This window comes from Acomys minous, assembly GCF_964271855.1.
Source record: "Acomys minous genome assembly, chromosome: 10".
NCBI lineage: Eukaryota > Metazoa > Chordata > Mammalia > Rodentia > Muridae > Acomys > Acomys minous.
The window spans coordinates 32,400,042-32,421,056 of NC_140491.1; the positions used below are offsets into that span (position 1 = coordinate 32,400,042).

The window sequence follows — 21,015 nt, forward strand, 5'->3', positions numbered from 1 at the left end:
GCAGCCCTGGGCTCATGGTCCCCTGCCCCAGCATGCCCTTCAATTGGTGTCCCTTGCTGGAGTCGTGAGGAACCCTTACCCCAAAGCAGAGAGCCAGCCTGTGTGGCCCTCAACAAGACTCAGTGTGAGGGGCAGAAAGAAGGGGCTAAGAGGAGATATCCCATGTGGCACCTGATCCCCTCCCAGCTGTAATGGCCAGCGCCCAGGTCCTCCCTTAGTCACACCAGCTCCTGGTACTTTCCTCCCCTCCCTCTGTGGAAAAGCATCTTGAACAGGATGTCACCACGGTAGTCCTTTTGTCCAGATCAGCAGAACCCTTTGCAAGTGAGGGTTAGAGCTTGTGGAAAGTGCAGATCCTGGACTGGCCAGCTGTATCAGCGCATCCCAAGAGGCCCAGGAATCTGCATTACTGGTGCTTGGGGGATTTGGTTTCTGCTTGTCTTCTTCACCTCCACCCATGCTCCAGGGTTGGCCCTGGCCACACCCTCACAGCATCCTCAGAGCTGGGAGGTCTCACAATGGCACATACAAGTGTGGTACCCAGGAGCACAAGAAGCAGGTGGCACAAATGAAGCTACTCCAGGACATCCTCCTGCAAGGGATCCTTCTCTCACTCCCTTGTCTGTCAATCTCTTATTTAACTGTATACCACCTCCTCCAGGCAACATGCCAGGATTTCATGAGGTCAGGTTCTACCCACAGCCTCTTTGAGAAGTTCTCACCATGTGTCGTCAACATCTTGTCTTTCTTCCTCATTGCTTGGGACTTTTTAGGGAGGAATGACATTAGGGGCAACCCTGGCCAGGGGTTGACACAAAAGTGACACTACTAGCATGTCTCAAGCCACTCTACTATACTGGTGGTATTAGGGACCAGTTGCCTAAAGAATAACGGGATGGAGGTGGGTGGGAGGCAATGGGGAACAGGAATTGCCTCTGTAGAATGCTGAGGTCTAAGAGACATGTCTCCTGGTACCTGCTACATCAGCAAGTGGCATCTCCTTCTTAGGTACATGGACTCCACTGAAGAGGAGATGCCATACCCAGCTGACCACCCACATCAGAGAAGTGCCCTGCTAGCTGGAGCTGCCCCTGGTCCCAGATCTGAGCAGATCCTCTAAGCCTAAGGGTATAGGGGTGCTCAGAGTCAGGAAGAAGGGGTGCTCTGGCTTAGAGCAGACCAATGGAGGTCTTTTTAAAAAGCCCCAGAGACCCTGATGTGGGACAAAATTCACCCCAAGATTCCATCTAGATGCACTTTTCAACGTGCCAGGCATGGAGCTATGGGTCCCATTTCAAGTAAAAGGGAGGCTTCACCTTTCCATGGTGAAGGTACCTTTCAGTGTGTACCAGTACCACAACATACCAGCACTACAATGGCCGAAGAACAGGAGCCCCAGCTCTGTCTGTGGGGAAGGGTGGCTGGAGAGGGGAAGGGATCTTACAGGAGGATAGGCTGATGCCAAGTGTCACTGGAAAGATTCCTCCATGACTCAGTGTGCCCACCTTGATGACACCTAAGGGAGGTGAGACCGCTGCACTGCTATTGATGGCCCCTATGCCATCAGTTCACAGAGCAGTTTGCTTCCATCTGTGAGAGAGGCACTGTTAATTACTTTTAGCCTGGTACCTAGCCTGTATTTCCCATTTATTTCATCTGAGACCCCAGCCTGTGAGGCTGCCCCATGTTAAGGATGGGCCTTCCCTTCCTCATTAATCCAATCACAAACTCCCTCCCAGATATGCCCCCAGCTGCATCTGCTGGGTCTTTCCAGGTCCTACTAAGCTGACAGTCAATATTAACCACCGCAGACAGTTTCTATCAGACACAGGCCACTGTGTTCACTGGTTCAGAACTGAAAAAATATTATGGGAGAACACATGTTCCTGGCCTGCACTACCCAGCCCTACCCTCCACATGACCCTAGGCAGGCCACACTTCATGTCCAATTGGAGCATAATGCTTGCCAATGGGAGCAATGACACCACACCACTGGGATTTGTAGGGGTTGGAGGTCATGCCCACATGTGTCCCCAGAGAACCCAGGTCCCTCAGATGCTATAAAACACAGACATTGATTGCTGTGAGATAAAACAATGGCTCCCCAAGGATCTGCTGGGTCAGCAGCCAGGGTTTCTGAGGTTGCCACACCCGGAGTATATTTAGCTCTCTGCTGAGCCCCTGCCAGGTGCAAGCATTCCATCTGACCAAGGACGCAGAATTTCAGAACAGCAACTAATTTCTCATCGGCAACGTGAAATTTGCTCTCGCACAGAAGTTCCCCCCTTTCATTTGTAACTACAGATGAGATCGTCACCAGAGATGCCATCACACATGCGTTTGAGTCCCTGGGTTGGCAGCGTGCCAGGTGTCACTCAGAGCCTGAGCTCCGTAGTGGGTAGAGAACGCCAGCCAGGGGGAGGGAGGCCAACAGCTGCTCTCTAGGGGAGCATCCTTGAGGTCAATCTGAGCAAAGCTGTCACTCACACAGCCTTGCACTGAATCAGCTCTGAGACCCCAAGGAGCAATGAGCTCGGAGTAAAGGAAGGATTGTCATAATGCCTTTACCCCTTAATGGATTTCTCTCTAACGTCCTTGTTTCAAACACCTAAGACACCACTGTATACAAACGTATTCTGAATTTTCCATTCTGCTAATCCCTCTTTATCATTTTAACGAGTGCATAATATTCCATCATTGATCAGACGTTCTCAGAGCAGTCCAGAGATTCCTGGTAGTCCCCCATAACCTCTTGGGGCTTAGTGAGGTCAAGACCATTTTGCTACCAAGACTAGAATGTTCTGGCCATTGGTTGATCCTATGATTTGGAAACTGTGGTGGTTTGAATGAAAATGGCCCATGGAGAGTGGCCCTATTGGGAGGTAGGACCTTGTTGGTGTAGGTGTGGCCTTGTTGGAGCAAGTGAGCCACTGGGGGTGGGCTTTGAGGTCTCAGAACCTCCAGCCAGGCCTAGTGGCTCTTTGTCTTCCTACTGCCTGCTGATCCAGATACAGAACTCTCAGCTCCTTCTCCAGCACCGTCTGCCTGCGTGCCACTGTGCTTGCCGCCATGATGAGACTGGACTAAACCTGTGAACTGTAAGGCAGCCCCAAATCAAATGCTTTCCTTTACAAGGGTTGCTGTGGTCACGGCGTCTCTTCACAGCAATAGAAACCCTAACTAAGACAGATACTGTGTGCTCTCAAAAGGGGCATATGTTGAAGGCTTGTTTCCCCAGGGTGGGTGATCGGATGGGGAGGGAGGCCTAGGAGGAGGTCCTTGGGTCACGAGGATTAATCTCCTGTCTCCATCTCTTGTCCTGTGGATGTGATGAAATTCTCTGACAAAGCATCTTAAGGGTTTAGTTCTGTTCACAGCTCAAGGCGCAGTCATTAGGGCAGGAGGTCAAGGCAGAAGGAGCTCAACCACAATTAGAGTGAGGTGAGCGAGTGTTAGCGCTCATCTCACTTGCTCCACTTTATGCAGACCAAGACCTCCATGTCTAAGGTGGATTTTCCCACATCTACTGACACAGATGATTCCCCCACAGGCCCATGACCCAGATGCTTTTAGACAATTCGCGCTAACCATCCAGGCTTCTGAAGTAGACAGTGAGGTCCCCACCTCTCCCTGCCCTCTTGCTTCACTTACTGTGAGGTGAACAATGTCACTGCCACACATGCCCAGCTGTCACCATGGACAACCCATCAGACGACTAAAAGCAATGGATCAGCCCAGTGAGGCGTTGGTACCCCTAAAACTCCAAATCGAGATAGCTGCCTTCTCTTCAGAAGTTAAACGCCCTCGGGCATTTTGTGATAGCCCCAGAAAGCCAACAGAAGACTGTACTGAGAGGCTGAGTTGTTGACTACAACTGTGCTAATGCAGGAGGAAGGGCTCGTGGGCTGACGAAGGGGTTTGGAGGCATCTGGAAGTACGGAGCGGGCTAGGGGAGACCTGGGGAGCTGTTGGGGGAGTTCAGGGGGCCTTCCTGGGGAGCTGGGAAGATCAGAACGCTACCGGAAATGTGCAGAGTGGAGTCTGCTGAGGAGGATTCAGATGGAATGGGGATTCTAGCAGGAACTGGGTAAGCAGGCTGTCCTTTTCAATGGCATGACAGACACCACGTGGGAGAAAGAGCAGGAGGCGGACAGGCTAGTTTATCTGAAATAGTCTATGTCATGGCAACACGGCAGTCAGGCTTTGGCACGGGCACCACTAGCTGTAGTGTGGTAACTAGTGGCTGCGTTTAGCCAGATTTACAAGGATGAGGAGCAAAACGGAAAGATTTGGAAACTTCAGCTTGGGCAGATGGAGCCCGTGTAAGGTTGTAGCTGGAGGGTGTGGCTGCTAGTTCTGAGGCATATGATGCTTGGGGCTCCTGGGGGGGGGGGCGGGACGACAGGCAAGTGCACACAGTGACACCACCAGCACAGAGACCAGAGACAAACAAGGCAAATCTGTCTCAGAGGACTTCCAGGACAGAATTCTTTCTTGAAAGAGCACCAGGGTACCCTGTGTGCCCCAGGCCACCTAAGTTGAGCTAACAAGGAACCCAGAAGACACTGGGGCAGATGTGGTCCAAGCCAGATCCACAACACAACTCCTCCTGCCCACAGTCTGTCCATCAGATGCTGGCTTCATGGGGTGCAGAATGTGGAAGTATGGGCCATGCTGGCTTTCACTGGGATGACAAAGGAAGGCCCAAAAGGGCAGGCTAGTGCTACAGGATTAGAATTCGTGCAAAGGGCCCCTAACAGAGTGCTGCATAGAATCACAAGACTGAAGCCTGTGGCATCCACTCCAGGACCTTAAGGATGAAGAGATGCTGAGGGAAGCTGCAATAGCATACAAATCCATCAGATAGATGCCATGGGTGCTACAGCAAACAAAGCTGAAGTGGCAGGGTTGCCTAAGCCCCGGGCAGGGGGGGGGGGGGAACTGCATCCTTCCTTCTATAGTGTACCTCAGATGTTAGCCAAGCAGGTTTAGGATTCTGTGCCTGTCCTGCTGTATTCTGATGTTGTTTGGGGCTAATACCTCCTATTTTCCTATTTCTCAGTTTCAAATAAGAATGTTTGCCTCAGAAAGTATATTTTCTTTAATTTTTTTTTAACAGGGGGCTCACAGCTTAAGAGTTTTTGAGTCTTGGAAGCTTTGAACTTGGGACTTTTTGTTTGGCCTTGTTTTTATTTTGAATTTGGACTTCCAAGAAGCACTAGGACATGAGAGACATTTGGATCTTGGGACTAGAGGACCACAGTCTACACCCTGAGATGGGCATGAGGTTTTGCATCATGCAGGGAGGATACAGTTTGGGTTTTTGTTTTTTGTTTTGTTTTGTTTTTTACATTTCCCTAAAGCTAGGTCCTCAAGTGGCACTGTTGGGAGGATGGTGTCATAATGTTTAGGAGGGTGGCCTGGGACTTTCCCAGGCCACTGGAATTGTATCCTCAAAGCACACAGTGGGGGCCCCAGCCTCTTCCTAATCGTCTTTTGCTTCCCTGCCACAAGGTGAGCAGAATTACTCTGCTACCAGCTCCTCATCATTGCACCCACACCTAAGCACCCAAACCCCAGCACCCACATCTCAGCACCCACACTCCAGCAGAGGCCTGAAAGCCCTGGGAAACCCATGGAAGGGAGCTCATAAAAGCATTTTCTGTTTATAAGTGATTGCTACAGGTCCTTTCCGGTGGTGACAGAAGCTGACCTTTGCCCTCACTGTGTCCAGACTACAGTGGAGTTTTGCAGCGGCCACACATATGATACCACAACCAGCTCCAATGGAACCAGAAATCAGAGTGTGGTCACTGTGAATCCGGTGCTAATGAGATTCACAAATTATCCCAGCAGCTCTACACTCACTCACTATGCTCACGGGCTCACACGAGAGCTGTTGACTGCACTTTTAATTTAACAACTTTAAAAAAAATCCTGTATTTTAATTTCTAGCTGAGCAACTATCCTTAAGGGCAACCCACATAAAAGCACTTCAGGGTTCTCAGCAATGCTTGGTTCTAGGGCCCTGGAAGCCTGTGACATGCTGCTGGAGTGGACAGTGGCTCTTTTGGCCTGTGATCTCTGCCTGAAGGCATCAGCGGATGACAGAGCCCTCCATTTATTGTGGCTTCTCATGCCCAGCCCCTAGCCATACTCAGAGCCACACCAAGGCAGCACCCTGCTCTCAGGAGTCCTGGGTACTTAAGGCTCAGTCTGTCCCCCAGCTATGGCAATGGCAAGCTCGAGGCACATGGGGTGTTTACACTTAGTGAATTTAGGGAAACAGTCTTCATCCTACGAAAAGCTATCCTCACACTCTCAGATGATAGGTATAGAGAAGAGCCTGCCCCAGCCACAGACTGTTCCAGAAGCAGCTGTACTGACTGACTAGTGGCCTTCCAAAGATGTCATTTTTCTCTTCAAAATAACTGGGAATATGCTTCTCATGTGGGTATGAGGATTTTGCAGTGTGACTAAGGTGCCATGAAGTTAAAACCCGTGTCATCCAGGATTGTCTGGGTGACATAACAGCTGTCCTTATGAGAAGAAAGCAGAGGGAATTTACATACACAGGTCACCATGAGAAGACGGAAGAGAGGGTTGCAGGCCGTGGCTTTAGAGATTGAAGTGATATGGCTACAAGCCATGGAATGCAGGCAGCCACCAAAGCAAGAAGAGCCATGTCCTAACTATCCTAGAGACCAGGAGGAAGAACTACACATTGATGTCAGCCAGGCCTGACCACTGGTCTCCCAGGCTCCTAGTGGACACATCTCTACTATTCTGCTTGTCTATATGGCTACTGAGGACAACAGCCAGAACACTCCCTTGGTCCTCAGCTCTGTGTTACAGTTTGCAGGTGATCAGGACAAGCAGGAGAAACCCTGGCTATATAGATTATCTCCCTAGGCTGTGGGAGCATCTAGAGCCAGCCAAGTCCCACAGTCGAGAGAGGAGAGCCCAGGCCCAAACCCAGGGTGTCAGGGGCAAGAGACAAGGGCCTCCTCAGCTCCAGCTGTGCCCCACCCACTCTAGGAACACAGAACCGCAGTGAAGAATTTCATGTGGCTTCTATCCTCAGAGGTGCCAGGGACACATCCAGCCCCACAGGAGTGTCGGAAGGGTTTCCTGGCCAAATGATGTTCAAATGAACACTATGGGTATGCAGGGGTTGAACTCCATCAACGCAAGATCCCCTCTGTAAAGGATATGGTCTGGGGTGGCTAGAAGAGGACTTGGGGGGCAGCACAGCTGGTTTTCAGACATCTGGAGAGAATCTGCTTGCCCTGTTGGCCTCCTGCATCCTGTGGCTCATGACCCTTCCTCCATATTTGGAGCCAACAGCCCAGAAGGTCCCCTCCTGGCTTTGTTTTGAATGTCACCTTTCCATCTCTTCTGACCTGCCTCTCATCAGTGAAGACCCACCTGGGTAACCCAGAATCACATCCCCACGGTGAGGTCCTCATTTAGTCACATCTGAACACTCTCTCTGCCCATGTAAAGCTGACACAGTGACAAGTTCCAAAAATTAGGACAGGAGGCCCCCGGGAGCTGGTATCTAGCCCTCACATTGTCTGAGAAGCAGCATATCAGAGAGGGTCAGTAGCAGCCTCGGGCTGCACAGCAGACAGGACCTGACCTGGAGCCCTCAGCAAAGAACCCCGTGGGGTCAAAGGCAAGGAGGGAGGTGATGGTGTGAAAGAGCTGGGAGGGCCAGGACTTGAGGGAAAAGTAGGCAGAGGCCAGATTAATGGGTGGAGGGAGCCAGGCGTTGACAGTGCACTCCTTTAATCCCAGCACTCAGGAGGCAGAGGCAGGCGGATCGCCATGAGTTCAAGGCCAGCTAGGTCTACAAAAGCGAGTCCAGGACAGTCAAGGCTACACAGAGAAACCCTGTCTCGAAAAACCAAAAAAAAAAAAAAAAAAAAAAAAAAAAAAAAAGTGTGGAGGGGCAGGGAGAAGGCAAGCTGGGGTAGCAGTGAGGACAGAGGAGCTGGTGACTGAAGACTTCCAGGACATTCTGGAATAGCTCTGAGCTTAAGTAGGGGCAGAATTTGGTTCCTGGAACAACAGAAGCTTCAAACAGGCTGAGGCTAGACCACACCTGGCTCCACCAGAAACACTAGGTGGCAATAGCCTCAGGGTGATGCTTCCCTTTCCTCTTCATGCCTCTCTCTTCCTTCTCTCCCTCTTCTTCATCCATTTCACCCCTTCCTTCTTCCCCTCCCATTCCTCCTTCTTCTTCCCTCTCCTCTCCTCCTCCCTCCATGTTCTCCCCCCTCCTGTAACTCTTTGATCTGTCCTTTGCCCCCCCCCACCACCACTCCATTCTCCCAGAACACTGCCCTGTATACCTACCCTGCATACCTACACCTGCTCCTTCCTTCACCTCTGGGAATTTTGCTCCCCTAACCCAGGGCAGTGTGGGATTTAAGCTCCCCAAACAAGCCCTGTTCCTAGAGAAGGCACAGTCAAGAACGGTGGTTCTCAACCTGTGGGCCGCGACCCTTTGACAGGGGTCATCTAAGACCATCAGAAAATACAGATATTTATATTATGATTCATAACAGTGGCAAAATTAGTTCTGAGGTAGCAACAAAAATAATTTTATGGTTGAGGATCACCAAAATATGAGGAAGTTTATTAAAGGGTCCCAGCATTAAGTAGGTTGAGAACTGCTGGTCTAGGAGAAAGACCCCAGTTTCTTCATGGGACTGTGAGGATATTAACATGCTCCCAGTGGGCTGCAGAAAAATCAAGCCTGTCACTCGTCACTTGTGGTGATGCCCACCCATCCAGAGGCTCCCTCCTGCCTCTACCCCCAACATTCTCTCCCTCCAGCTCCCCAGGGTCCCCTTCTAACTAACCAATAGCAGCACCTCCCTCCTGTATCCACTCATAACTGAAGCCAAGACCACCAAGGACAAAGGACTGGAATGTCACAAGTAATCTTGGCAACCATGAAGGCAGTCCTTGGGGGCTCTGCTGGCATTTTGTGCCTACTAAAGCACCAGTCGGGTGGGGTGGGGGGCTCGAAGATGTCATTTGCTGTGTCATATCTGGGGGACACTGAAGTCTCAGAGAAGCATATGTATTTTGAGTGACAGAGGGGCCAAGTATGAGGCAGGACTCAGGTGCACCCATTCACTCTTCCAGGACAGGTATCAAGAAGCTACCTTCTCTATCGTGAGGCTCAGAGGCTCTGGGAAGGAGTCTGAGGCCCGCTGTGCCCTGAGGACAGACTTCTGCAGGGACAGTAGCTTCAATGGCAGCATGCTGACTCCACTCACAGTGCTGCCTCACTGTCTATGTGACTGCAAACAGCACACTGTGCCTCTGCCTCTGAGGATAAATACTGATGAACCAACTGGGCACTCTCTAGAGATCAGAAGTGTAAACAGGTCTGGGATGCTGCTGGGCCAAAAAGGGAGGTTGGGATCACAATGCAAAGTGGCCTAGGAGGTAATCTGACTTCAAGCAGAGGCCAACTTTGGGTGTCCCCAGGTGGTGCAGGGTGGTCCAGATGCCCCTATACTCCTACTTCCAAGTGCCTACCCGGTCTTGAAGAATCCACCAAAACAGGTGCTAGCACTGTCTCACAGGTGGGCAAACTGAGGCAAGGGGCGGTTGGAGGAGCATATTTAGCAATGGGTCCTGGAACCCCATGGTACCAAAAGGCCCCTGTGCTTTCCACAAACTACAACCTGCCCTCAGACTGGGTGTGGAGCATGGAGCAGGTGGCATGCTCTTAGTATAGATAGCATCCACTTAGTATCTGCTTGGGACACACCAGTTCACTACCAGCCAAAAGCCCCCAGGCAGAGAGCTCAGCTCCTGTGCTGAGCCAGGCAGCAAAAGGGAGGGTCTTAGAATGAAAGCTCACCCCACACCTGCCCTAATCCTTCCTGCGAGCCAAAGAGGCAGCTACTGTGCCTGCCACTCAAGTACTTCCACCCCGGCAGGCTGCCAGCCCCACTTCTGAACCCCAATCCTAACCAAGGTGTGAAAGGCAAAACACTTCCCCCAGAAGGTGACATGGTGACAATGTCAGGTGAGGAAGGCTGGCAGGCACATTTACCAGAAATGATATCAGCCTCAGAACCAGACGCCATGGTCAGGCAGTTCACACACTCCAAGGTGGCACCGTTCTTACACACAGGTACACTAAGGAGGGACAATAACTTGCCCAAAGGGAGACCCCGGCGGGACAGAGCTGTGGGATCCAGAAGAGACTTGGGCATCGTGACTGCCCCTTCAAGCAGATAATGGGCTCTGGAGGACCAAGGCCCCGCACGCATGCTGGGGGTTATCTGAGACAGACAGGGGTCAGGCATTGCACATCGAAGCTGCTGCAAGTCGAGGTTACCTATAGGTGAGCTGCACGTGGTAATAATCAGAGTTGTCAAAGTGTGGGATCGATGGCCCCAGGAACAGAATTTGAAGAAAACAGAGGAGGGCCCTGGAGGTGAGTGCCAACAAGCCCTGTCTGTAACTGGGAGGTTGAAGCAAGGATCTGTGGTTCAGGTGAGAAGATACAGACAAACCCTTCTAAGAAGCTCTGAGGTAAAGCCCCAGGGTGGAGCTTGTGCACACAGAGCACTCATCCACACTTCACCAGGCGACAGAAACCGCCCCAGCTGTTGGTCAGACACAACCCACGTCATCATTGGGGAGACACGGGGCAGCTGGGGCTGAGCCAGGCTCCTTGGGGTTCAAGTTCCCCTGCCCTACTTACCAATCTTGTGATACCGGGTAAGTGCTGGGACCTGCAAGGCCTGTTACCCCTCCTGTGCAGGGAACCCCAGCACTAGACCTGAGAGGTATGAGGAGGCTACAGGAGAAAGCAGATCCTGTCTGGCCCGGGGCCCTGAGGAAGCGCCCCATGAACATGACTGCTGAGGTGACATATAAGCCTGTCTGTCCTGCCTGGGTGCTGAAGATACCCTAGAAGCACTGAGCTGTGTGGTGGTGGAAATATTCCCGGAGTAAACAGAGATGCAGCACTCGAGTTACTCTGCAACATACTGGCAGCCTTGGGGCTCTAAGCAGCAACTTGGTCCTAGCCCAGCATGCTACAAGCCCCCATCACAGCACATGACAGTGACTAGATCCAGAAGCTGACACTGCCCATCATAATCCCTTCCGGCTGTGGCTATTTTACCTGCTTTTTGAGGCTCTGCCAAGTGGCTGGCAGGGGCTACTGAGTGTCTATCACTCTTGGTCCCCCAAGGACCTGACACATGATCAGAGAAATACAAAGGATAGCAGAGACAAGAAAGCCATCCCAGGAGCCCTGACTCCAGGGAAGGTCTTACTACACTTCCTATGAGGCTGGTACAGCTGCAGGAAAACACAAAGAAGGGTGTGAGGCGTCCGTGCAGAAGACTGCCACAGACTCTTGCTCAGGGTGGGCATGGGGCCAGCATCCCTGAATCCCAGCAGCTGCCAGTGTCAGCAACTGTGGCCTGGGCTGTCCCTGAGAATAGCCAGTGCCCCTTTTTAAAGGGCCAGTAACAGGAGGACGGGACCTTCCTCAGGGCTGACTCTCCTCCCTCTCGCCTGCTCAGAGCTCTCCAGTGTGTGGTTTAGGAACACTTAGCAGGTCAGGGGGTACTCCCTTTCCTGGGATGTCAGAATGGACTTCCCAAGAGTTCATTAACTTCAAACCTGATTCTAGAACATACTAAACTATATTATCAGAAACTTAATTTGGGGTAGCTAGCTTAGAAATTAACCTTGATCATCAGAGGGAAAACAGTTTGGAGATACAAGGCATATGGAACCAGAGAATGACAGTCCACGGTCCTCAGAGTCCTAGCCAGATGTGAGTCCTGACACATTTCAGGCCTAGGGAAGCTTGTTCATTTGTTTGTTTTTCGAGACAGGGTTTTCATGTGTATCATTGGCTGTCCTGGACTCACATTGTGGACCAGGCTGGCCTCGAACTCATAGAGATCCGCCTGCTTCTGCCTCCCGAGTGCTAGGATTAAAGGCAAGCACACCGCCAGCACCTGCGAGGTTCTTCTCTGTTATACGTTACCCACTGTGGAGGCATTAGGGGAGGTGGACACAGTGTGCCTTCCTGCACTTGCTTGGCTCTACCCAGCTGGGGACAATGTGCTCTATGTGAAGCGCAGTGACTCCTACAGAATGGAACATCCCTTTTCTCCGCAGTCATGGCTTTCCAAAGCCAAGTACATTATTTGAGAACCAAAACAACACTGCCTCCCGCTTTTGGCTCTGCATCTTATTATAAAGAAGAGTGGGGGGGGGGGGGGTAGGCGGGCTGGAGAGATGGCTCAGTGGTTAAGAGCACTGTCTGCTCTTCCAAAGGAGCCAGGTTCAATTCCCACATGGCAGCTCACAACTGTCTGTGATTCCAGTTCCAGTGGCTCTAACACTGGAGGAGGAGGAAGGGGAAGAGGAGGAGGAGGAGGAAGGGGAAGAGGAAGAGGAGGAGGAGGAGGAGGGGCAGCCAGCAAGTGGCTGTCAGAACCGCCTCCTCCAGCATGCCAGCGATTTCCCTTCTAAGTCTCTTCCTTGTGTGCTAGACCTGGGGTCACATGAGATATGCGGTTTCTCCCTCCACTGTTTCTTTTATTTCTTTTTTGCATTCCTTTATTTCATGTGTACAAGTGTTTTATCTGCATGTATGCCTGTGCACCACCTGTGCACCTGGTGCCTGAGGAGGCCAGAAGAGGGCATCAGATTCCCCTGAATGGGAATTACAGTTGGTTATAACCCACTATATGGATACTAGGAATCAAACCCCTGTCCTCTGGAAGAGCAGCCAGTGCTCTTCACCATTTGGCCATCTCTCCAGCTCCTCGCTTCCTTAAATATTTTCTGCTAACACTGAGAAGTCATCATATCGATCGTTAATGCCTCCCACACCCACCTAGGATACATGTTTCAAGAAACTGATAATTAATTCAAGTTCTTGTTTGCTATGAAGTTTCAGAGCCTAGGGTAGAGCTGACACACAGAAGGCACTTAGTAAATATTTCCAGGATAAAGGTATGATGGCTAGCATCTGTCATCCCCCACTGTGGCCACTGACCTGCTCTGCTGTGTTGGTGTTGCCTAGGCAGACAGCTTGTGGCCACATGCTGCCCACTCCTGGGCTAGGAAGAGTGAGTGCCACATTCCAAGTGTGTTAGAATGACAGGCTGCTTCTGGCTGTACAGCACTTTCCTTGACCCTGGATGAGTGCCTGTCCTTCTCCAGGCCTCGTTGTCCTGTGTGGGGGTGGGTACATCCAGAGTATCCTCCGGTCCCTTCCAGCTGATTACCCTGCAACCATGGGAGTAAATGGTAGCTAAGCCAGGCTCCCAGGCCTCCACCTGTTATGAGTTGAATTCACACAGTGTAGTCCTGACCCCAACGCCATAGACAGTGGCTGTGTGTGGAGACAGGGCTTTGGCAGGGGTCATCAAAATAAAATAAGGTCACTTATGTGCCCTCATCCAATCAGCAATGGTGTTCTTAGAAGAGGAGGCTATCAGGACACAGGGACACAGAGGGACAACTCTGTGAGGACACAGGAAGGAGATGCTACAAGCCACGGAGAGAGAGAAAAGTCTGCAGATTCCTTAATCTTGGTTGTTTGGGATCCAGAATTGTCCAAAAATAAATCTTTCCCATAAAGCCTCCTGGTTTGTGGCACTTAACAGAATAAAACACACACATACACACACACATATACACACACACACCACTACCTCAGCTCAGCCAGGGTTATATCCACCTCCAGAGACATCTAGCCTTAGCAGTAAACAGGCCTTACTCAAGATAGAGTGCCTAGTGGGAGAGCCAGTACAAGGTTCACTATGTCCACTTCCGGTTCAGGTGATTCCCAGCCCCTTAACTCACTGTGGCCACCTGGGCTGCAGTGCTCTGAACACCACCTTACAGGCTCAGTGTGGAGGCTGGCAAAGCACACACAACTATAGAGACCCCCTCCATACAGATGGGGATGCTGAGGCACAGAAGCCTGCATGGCTAGACCAAGACCATCTCCTTCTACCTTGCTGTGGCACTCTGTAAGCCTTTCCCTGATCACTCGAAATCAGCAGGTGACCACAGCCAGGGTGGCATCCACAGGCCTCAATGGCACATCAGAGCCAGCATGGCACAGCTCTGTGCTGTCATACCCCAGCAGCACCTACACTGTCCTTACCACAACTGGGAAGGAACTTCTAGCCAAGGACATAGTACAAATTGCCAGGGGTTCCCATCACCTGCCTATCTAGGCATGGTCAGGACTAGTATTACCCTATGACACCTGCCTGTGCCGGGTTCCAGAATGATGCCAGCCTTTCCTAAGGGGAGGCACAGGGGAGTTTTTCTCTGTTGGAAATGAGAGCTCCTGACCTGCCACATGTGCCTTATATCCCAGTCACACACTAGGACCCACGTGTCTCTGTCCACTCTCCTCCTGTAGATGAAGGTGAATCACTGCTGTGCATGCAATAGGCTGGCCAAAGCTAAGGCATGATCGACAGGTGGGCCAGACAACACTTGGGCTCTGTCTCTAAAAGGAACCCAGGTCACTGAGCAGTGACAATGACTAGCCACGCTCCTAAGGGGGCTTCTCTATGTAGGGTTTTCCTGCTTAGAGGGGAAACCGAAGTTCCAGGTAAGCAGGCCAAGACTGAAGAGGTGTCCCAGTGCAAAGACCACTGGGCACACACCACAGTTCAAAGCCTAGCCTCCTTGCCACGATAACTCCAGCCCTCCTCCCCTGGGGACAAAAACTACAAATGGAGGGAGTGGGCACCTGCAATCCGTCTGAGGGCTCTTGATTACAGAGGGACCAGAGGTATCAATTATGGTCTGAAGGCATAAAATTAACCCACACACACCCAGCCATTATCCCCACCGCCATTAGATAAGTGTCTGGAGGTCCTGCCAGATCTGAGGGTGCCCTTCCCGTACGCTCACAGGTAACAGGTTGGCCACCTCAGGAGAGAGCCCATCTCCCATGCCCTTGTTCCTGGTCACTCTCAACATCCACTGCAGAAATCCCTCCTTCCTTGCCCAGGAGGGAGAGGGGACAGGCCCGCGGGAGTAGGTGCTCCAGGCTGGGAGCCTACAGTGAGCTGTCCCCAAGCTCATTCTCTCCCTGTCACTTTCTTCCAGAGGAAGCCGCTGTACCTATTGGTTTATGCAATGTGGCCAAAGGCCAAATTGATGTCAGTAGCAACTTGGGCTTGGGGGGTGGGGGGTCGGGGAGCAGCCTGAAATCAGGGAGCCCTGAATTCGAATTCCTGTCACTTGCCAAAACTCAAGTCCTGTGGTTCCTGAAAATGGAAGCCAGCCCTTCTCTCTTCTGGGGAATGCAAAGATCAGCCCTCCCCACAGGCCGAGCTCTTGAGGCTGTAGATGGGTGCATTCTGAGGCGATGTACAGATGCTCCCTGAACCAAGGCCTTCCAGCTCTAGGTCTCAGTTTCCCTCTGAGCACAGGCGCTGCCCGGTTGCAGAGACATGGGATTTTCCAGCATCGCACCGAGGCGGTCAGATCCCTGTGGGTGGGTGCGGCGAGGGAGGCAGGGCTGAAACGCTCAGCACTGAAGGGCCTGGAAGGACAACGCCGGGACTGACACACATACAGGCTCTGGCACTCAGATCTGCAGCAGCGAACCTGGGGCGCTCAGGGTCTGCCAGACGCCACCACCCCAGCGCTGCGGGAACGGGAACCGCGCAAGGGTGGAGTCCCCTGCTGCAAAGCTCCGCCTGTCATCACACCTCCCTCCACGGTTAAGACTGCGGTGACCCAGGGCCCCTTACCGGTACACAAGTCCCTTTACGGAAGCAATCTGGGACCAAAACGAGAAGCAAGGAGTGGCGTCTGCCAGACAGCTCTGCTCAGCCACCCTAGCTGGCACGGTGGGAAGGGATCCCGACGCACGCCAGCACCGCGCCCCCGGCTCAGGGACAGGGGCTGCCAGAGAGCCTTTCCGGGCTGTATGCCTTGGAGAAAAAGTTGGGTGGAGCCCCTGGGCTCAGGGCTCTGCACTGCAGGTGCAGCCTGATTGCCACACAATCCTTGAGACCTTGCCGGGGCTGCTGCTTTGAACCCGCGGGTCCCCGGTCGCAGCTCTCACCTGCACTCATGTCAGCGGCAGCTCCCGGTAGGATAGTCCCCGCGCTGCGACAGCCCGACAACCAGGCCCGCAGGTGCGGCGCTCTCACGGTCCTCAGCACGCCTGAGGCCAGCGGCTCCGCGCTCAGTACCGGCTGCCCGCAGAGCCACCACAGCTCAGCGCTCCTGCCCCGCCCCCTCTCCCCGCCCCGCCCCTTATCTAGGCCCCTCCCCCTGTCGAGCCGAGGAAGGGTCGCACCCTGGGAAGTGTAGGCGCCTCGCCCCCGCCGCCCGCCTGTGACCCACTGCAGTTGGACATGCGAACTACAAGTCCCGACAGGCTGTGTGTTCCGCGCAGACGCATTCTGGCGGCAGCTCAGGTGCCCTCCGGCACCTGATCCTAGAGCTCTGCAGAGCTGTCAACTAGGTTTGAGGGAGACGAAGGGGACTGTGGCTCATTTCAGCACTGGGATCGCGGAAAGGGAGGCACAAGAAAACGCGATCTTAGAGCAACTCTACTAGCATGATGAAATAGAAGGCCTCAGAATCAGACTTTCCGTTCCTTCCCAACAGAAAAGGGAAACTGAGGCGGAGGTTGGGGAGCCGGTGAGGAGGCGGAGAGAGTAGCAGGAGCAGGATTTAACGGCACACACCCGGAACGAGATCTGAATGGTCTGGGATCAAGGCACAGGTGTCCCGCCTCTGGGCTAGGCTGTTGGCTACCTCGCCTTACGCCCCAGGAACCGCTCCTACGGCTCAGCTGACGCTGGGTGGTGCACATTGAGGAGGCGGTGGCACATCCTGCCCTCTCGCCATCCTGCCCACTGGGTGAGCGATTCCCTTGTGACGTCAGGCGTCCAGCGCAGGGCGTGGAAACACAGACTGAAAAGAGAGTCAGGCTAGGGAGGCGCAGGTGGATTCTGTAGTGTGTCGGTGGTGACAACAGGTGGGCACCAGAGGCTGGAAGAAGACAAGCTAGAGAGGAGAGAACAAGGATGCATAGGGCCCAGTATGAGAACGCACAGGACCCGGCACTGCATGGAGAGGCACAGACCAAGGATGTGTGGTCCCGGTCAGGGCTGTTCCAAGTAGTACTGACGCAAGAGAAGAAATTCCTTCCCAGCGATCAATATCATCCTTCTGTGATGGATCAGGGGGCCAGGAGGTCAGAGTCCCGGGGGAGCAAGCACATTTCTTCACATCCTGTAAGCCAGGGGAGACTGCTGGCAAGTGTGCTTGCAGCAGCTGCTGCCCACAAAAAGCGGCACTCTCTGGGATCTCTCACCCAGAAAACCTATTGATGGAAACTGGGCTCTACCTGCTCCAGAAATGCGTTTTGACGTCACCTGCCTCCATCAGTTAGAGCTTAGGACAGGACCTTGTGAGTGCATGCTTATGTTTCCTACCATCAGCTGGGACTCATGAGTGTTTGGATACTATGCCATGGTGCCATCCCCAAAGCCTCCCACAGGCATGAAACTGGCACTAGAGGGACAAGTTCTCTGAGAAGTTATCCATTTCTCCTGTCCCTCACCTGGGGCCAAAGTACCAGCCACCCGCTCCAGGCTCCACAGGCTGGTAAAGAATTCGGGGGTACTGACTGTAATGTCTTCCTCTCTTGTGGAGGCTGCTGTGACACCTCTTGGCAGAAGCCCTACAAATAGGCAGCCAGTGCTTGTAGGCTGGTCTTGGAGCTCACCATGCTGTGGCCTGTGACTCCTAGAGGAATTGGCATGTCCCTCTGAGCAGGCACTTTCCAACACACAGGAGCTGAATGGCCCTGCATATTCCTTTATTTTGTTATTTTTGCTTTTGTTTTTTGAGACAGGGTTTCTCTGTGTAGCCTTGGCTGTCCTGGACTCACTTTGTAGACCAGGCTGGCCTTGAACTTCACCTTGATCTGCCTGCCTCTGCCTCCCAAGTGCTGGGATTAAAGGAATGCACCACCACACCCAGCTTGATCCAGCATATATTTTTTTAACAAGGGCAGGAATGAAGATCCAGAGGTCCTGGTCCTAGTCACCCAGGAAGTTAGTAAGCACGGTAGGGCTGACCCAGCTGCAGCTTTTTCATAGACAGAACACTGCAGGGCTGAATTTGGCTTGTTGAGTAGATTAAGCCAGACCTTTGCTCTGAGTCTTCAGAGCAGTGTGTGATGCATGGGTGACCCCAGCCACTTGCTTTCTCTCAGTGCCTCGGTTTTCTCACCTTCCCAGTCAAAGGGAATACCCTTGGGTTAAATTAGTAGTACAAGGAAAACTATTGGAAGCTGCTAGCCTACAGCCAATGCTGAATAAACAATAGTCAGAGGCTACTGACCAAGGGATAGATATGGGCCATCACCCCCTCCAAGGATAGCCCAATCTCACACAGATCCATTCGTGGATTGCAGTCAAGAATGACTTAGGAAAATCAAGTCCCTTGATTCACAGTTGCTCAGTCCCACTGTTGCTGTTTCAGCAACCTGCCTGGAGAGGGCGCCAGAGGCTTCATATAGGGCACAGGAGGTTCTCTGCCCCTTAACAACCAGACCATAGCTCTCTCACTGACCGCTGAGACTCAGAGGCAGATGCTGACTCGATATGAGAGACACAGTCTTGAACATACAGAAACATGCGCCATAGGACCTCTAGTTTTAATAACCTACCTGGGTCAGATGTATTGTCACAGCAACACAATGTGGCTTAAAATAGGGCATTCAACTCGGCCAGTCTGTCTTTCTGGAAAATCCTAGAGGGAGTGGAGCTTTCCTAGGCACTGGGCACCAGGGAAAAGGGGTAGGTATGGCCCAACCTACCTGGGACTGCTGGCAACTTCAGGGTGCATTACTGGCCCGTGCCCTTCCAGGGAGGATTTCTCTGTGCCTGGCTACCTCTCATGGGATCTGCCTTCTTTGTGATTAGGATTTAAAGACAAAAGCGTCCACACGCCCTTTGTTCTGACCCAGCATTGAGCTGGAGCTCTGGAGAGATCTGTTGTATTATCAGGCCGAAATGTTGGAGCTGCTAGACCATTCAAAATCATGCGCAAAGCTAGGAAGCAGGGGACAGGGTGCACAGGAGACATGTCCCCCAGAGGGCTTTGGGGACATTCAAGGGTGCTATGTCACTCCTACCCTTAGGAGAGTATCCTAACAGTTGGCTATGGAATGTAGGTTATTGCGGGATGAGGCACAGAACAAATAGACAGCCCCTGACCTGTGGCCTAGTTACTTCTGAGTACCATGAGCCAATCCTTGCTTTCTCTCGGGCATCAGGTTATAAACTTGAGTGTGTTCTTGGAGGCATGGAGATAAAACGTGAAGGAAACAGATGAAGCCGATGCTTACATCTGAATCCTACAGTGCAGCCGATGAGCTCAGCCCATTCTTCGGTGTCTTGGAGGCAGTTTCTTCATGGTTGGGGTCTGGGAGGCTTCCTGAGCTGTGCCTAGGATGTGGGCTGGCTCTCTTTTTTCCATCAATGCCCAGGGGCCAAGCCCACCCCCATGCCATGCTGCGTGGCCTTTGCGTTGCTTCAAAGTGAAGAGCATTTGCCTTGAAAGTATTCACTTCCTTTGGAGGACACGAGGTCCCCGGAAGTATGAAAGGACGTCGGGTGGAGCCCCTAGTGTCAGTCTCGTGCTCCACGGGCAGGGTGACAGCGGGTGAGTGGAGAATGAGGCAGGAGAGCTGAGGCTGTTTGTAGGGCAGAGGGGCCTCAGTGGCAGCCAGGGTTGAATGGACCTCACATGGGGTTTGGCTCAGGGCAGAGAAAAGGAGTATGGGTGTAAAACTGTACCTGAGGGGCCAAGCCAGACAAGGCAGTCACAGCCAGGGCTGTTGTGCCTCTGTGCCAAATTGTATGGTCTTCATGCACTATCTCGAAGGTCCCATTATCACCATTTTACAGAAAGACAAACTGAGGCACTCACTATCACTAAGTGTAGCCACTAGAATGTACCCAGAGTGGACCATGGGTCATTGGTACTATGCCCTCCCAAATCTGTCATTGCCTAAGAAGGATGTAAGAATCTAAGAGCCAGTAGGGCATGATGGTGCACTCAGAAGACTGAGGCAGGTAGATCCCTGTGAGTTTGAGGTCAGCCTGGCTTACAAAGAGAGTTCTAGGACAGCTAGGGGCTGTTACACAGAGAAACCCAGTCTCAAAAACAAAAGAAAAACCCAAGGCCAGCCTGGTCCACAAAGTGAGTACAGGACAACCAGTCTCAAAACAACAACAACAACAACAACACAAACCAAAACAAACAAAGAAGAATTTAAGAACCACACATGAAGTAAACGGTCAGAGCAGGAGTCCTGTCCCACTGGACCTCACCTTAGCATGCTCAGCCTCTGGCTGTCAGGAATGCCCACTCTGGAAAGCGCATGCTCGCTCGGTGGGCGCTAGTTGATCTTCTTCCTTGTAGCATCCTCTCCCAAACCCTGTTTAGTCAGAGCCTTGCCAATCACTGCTATGTCACTCCACAGCCTCAACTTCCATCTCCTGCCTGGCTCTGTCACCAGCATCGGAACTGCCGGGTGACACCAAATCTTCCTTATATTAGGGTTCATGGTACACTTTCTGGTTTCCAGAGGCACCTGGGTTCTGTAGCCCAGGAGAAAAGCACCCCCCCCACTGAACTGTGGGGTCAATGTATGCCCCACATTGCCACTCTGTAAAGGAAAGGGGCCAGACCCTTCCAGCCTCCTGGCCTGCAGAAGTCTCCCTTAAAGTAATTCTAGGGAGGGTGCCACGAGACAGTGAGGCTTGCCTGAGACCTGGTCTAGAAAGATATGGGTCTGGAAATAAGGCTGGGCTCCTGCCTGAGAGACAGCCACGGCAGAGGGAGCCCTGCTCTTCAGGGAGAGGTCCAGCCTAAGCTGCGGTCCCCACGTACAGCTGAGGCATTGATCTGCTTCACAGCCAGGAAAGAAACAAATGAAAT

The 21,015-nt window shown here is 52.4% G+C and overlaps 1 protein-coding gene across 1 annotated transcript in view; it reads right to left on the reverse strand.

The window, feature by feature from the left end:
* Window positions 1-16,278, reverse strand: part of ABLIM2 (actin binding LIM protein family member 2) — a 127,386-nt gene extending 111,108 nt beyond the window's left edge. Inside the window, exon 1 of the mRNA XM_084797417.1 lies at window positions 16,112-16,278. Within this exon, the coding sequence (XP_084653543.1) occupies window positions 16,112-16,121 (10 nt within the window). The 5' untranslated portion in view covers window positions 16,122-16,278. The remainder of the gene's footprint in view (window positions 1-16,111) is intronic.
* Window positions 16,279-21,015: the final 4,737 nt, after the last annotated feature.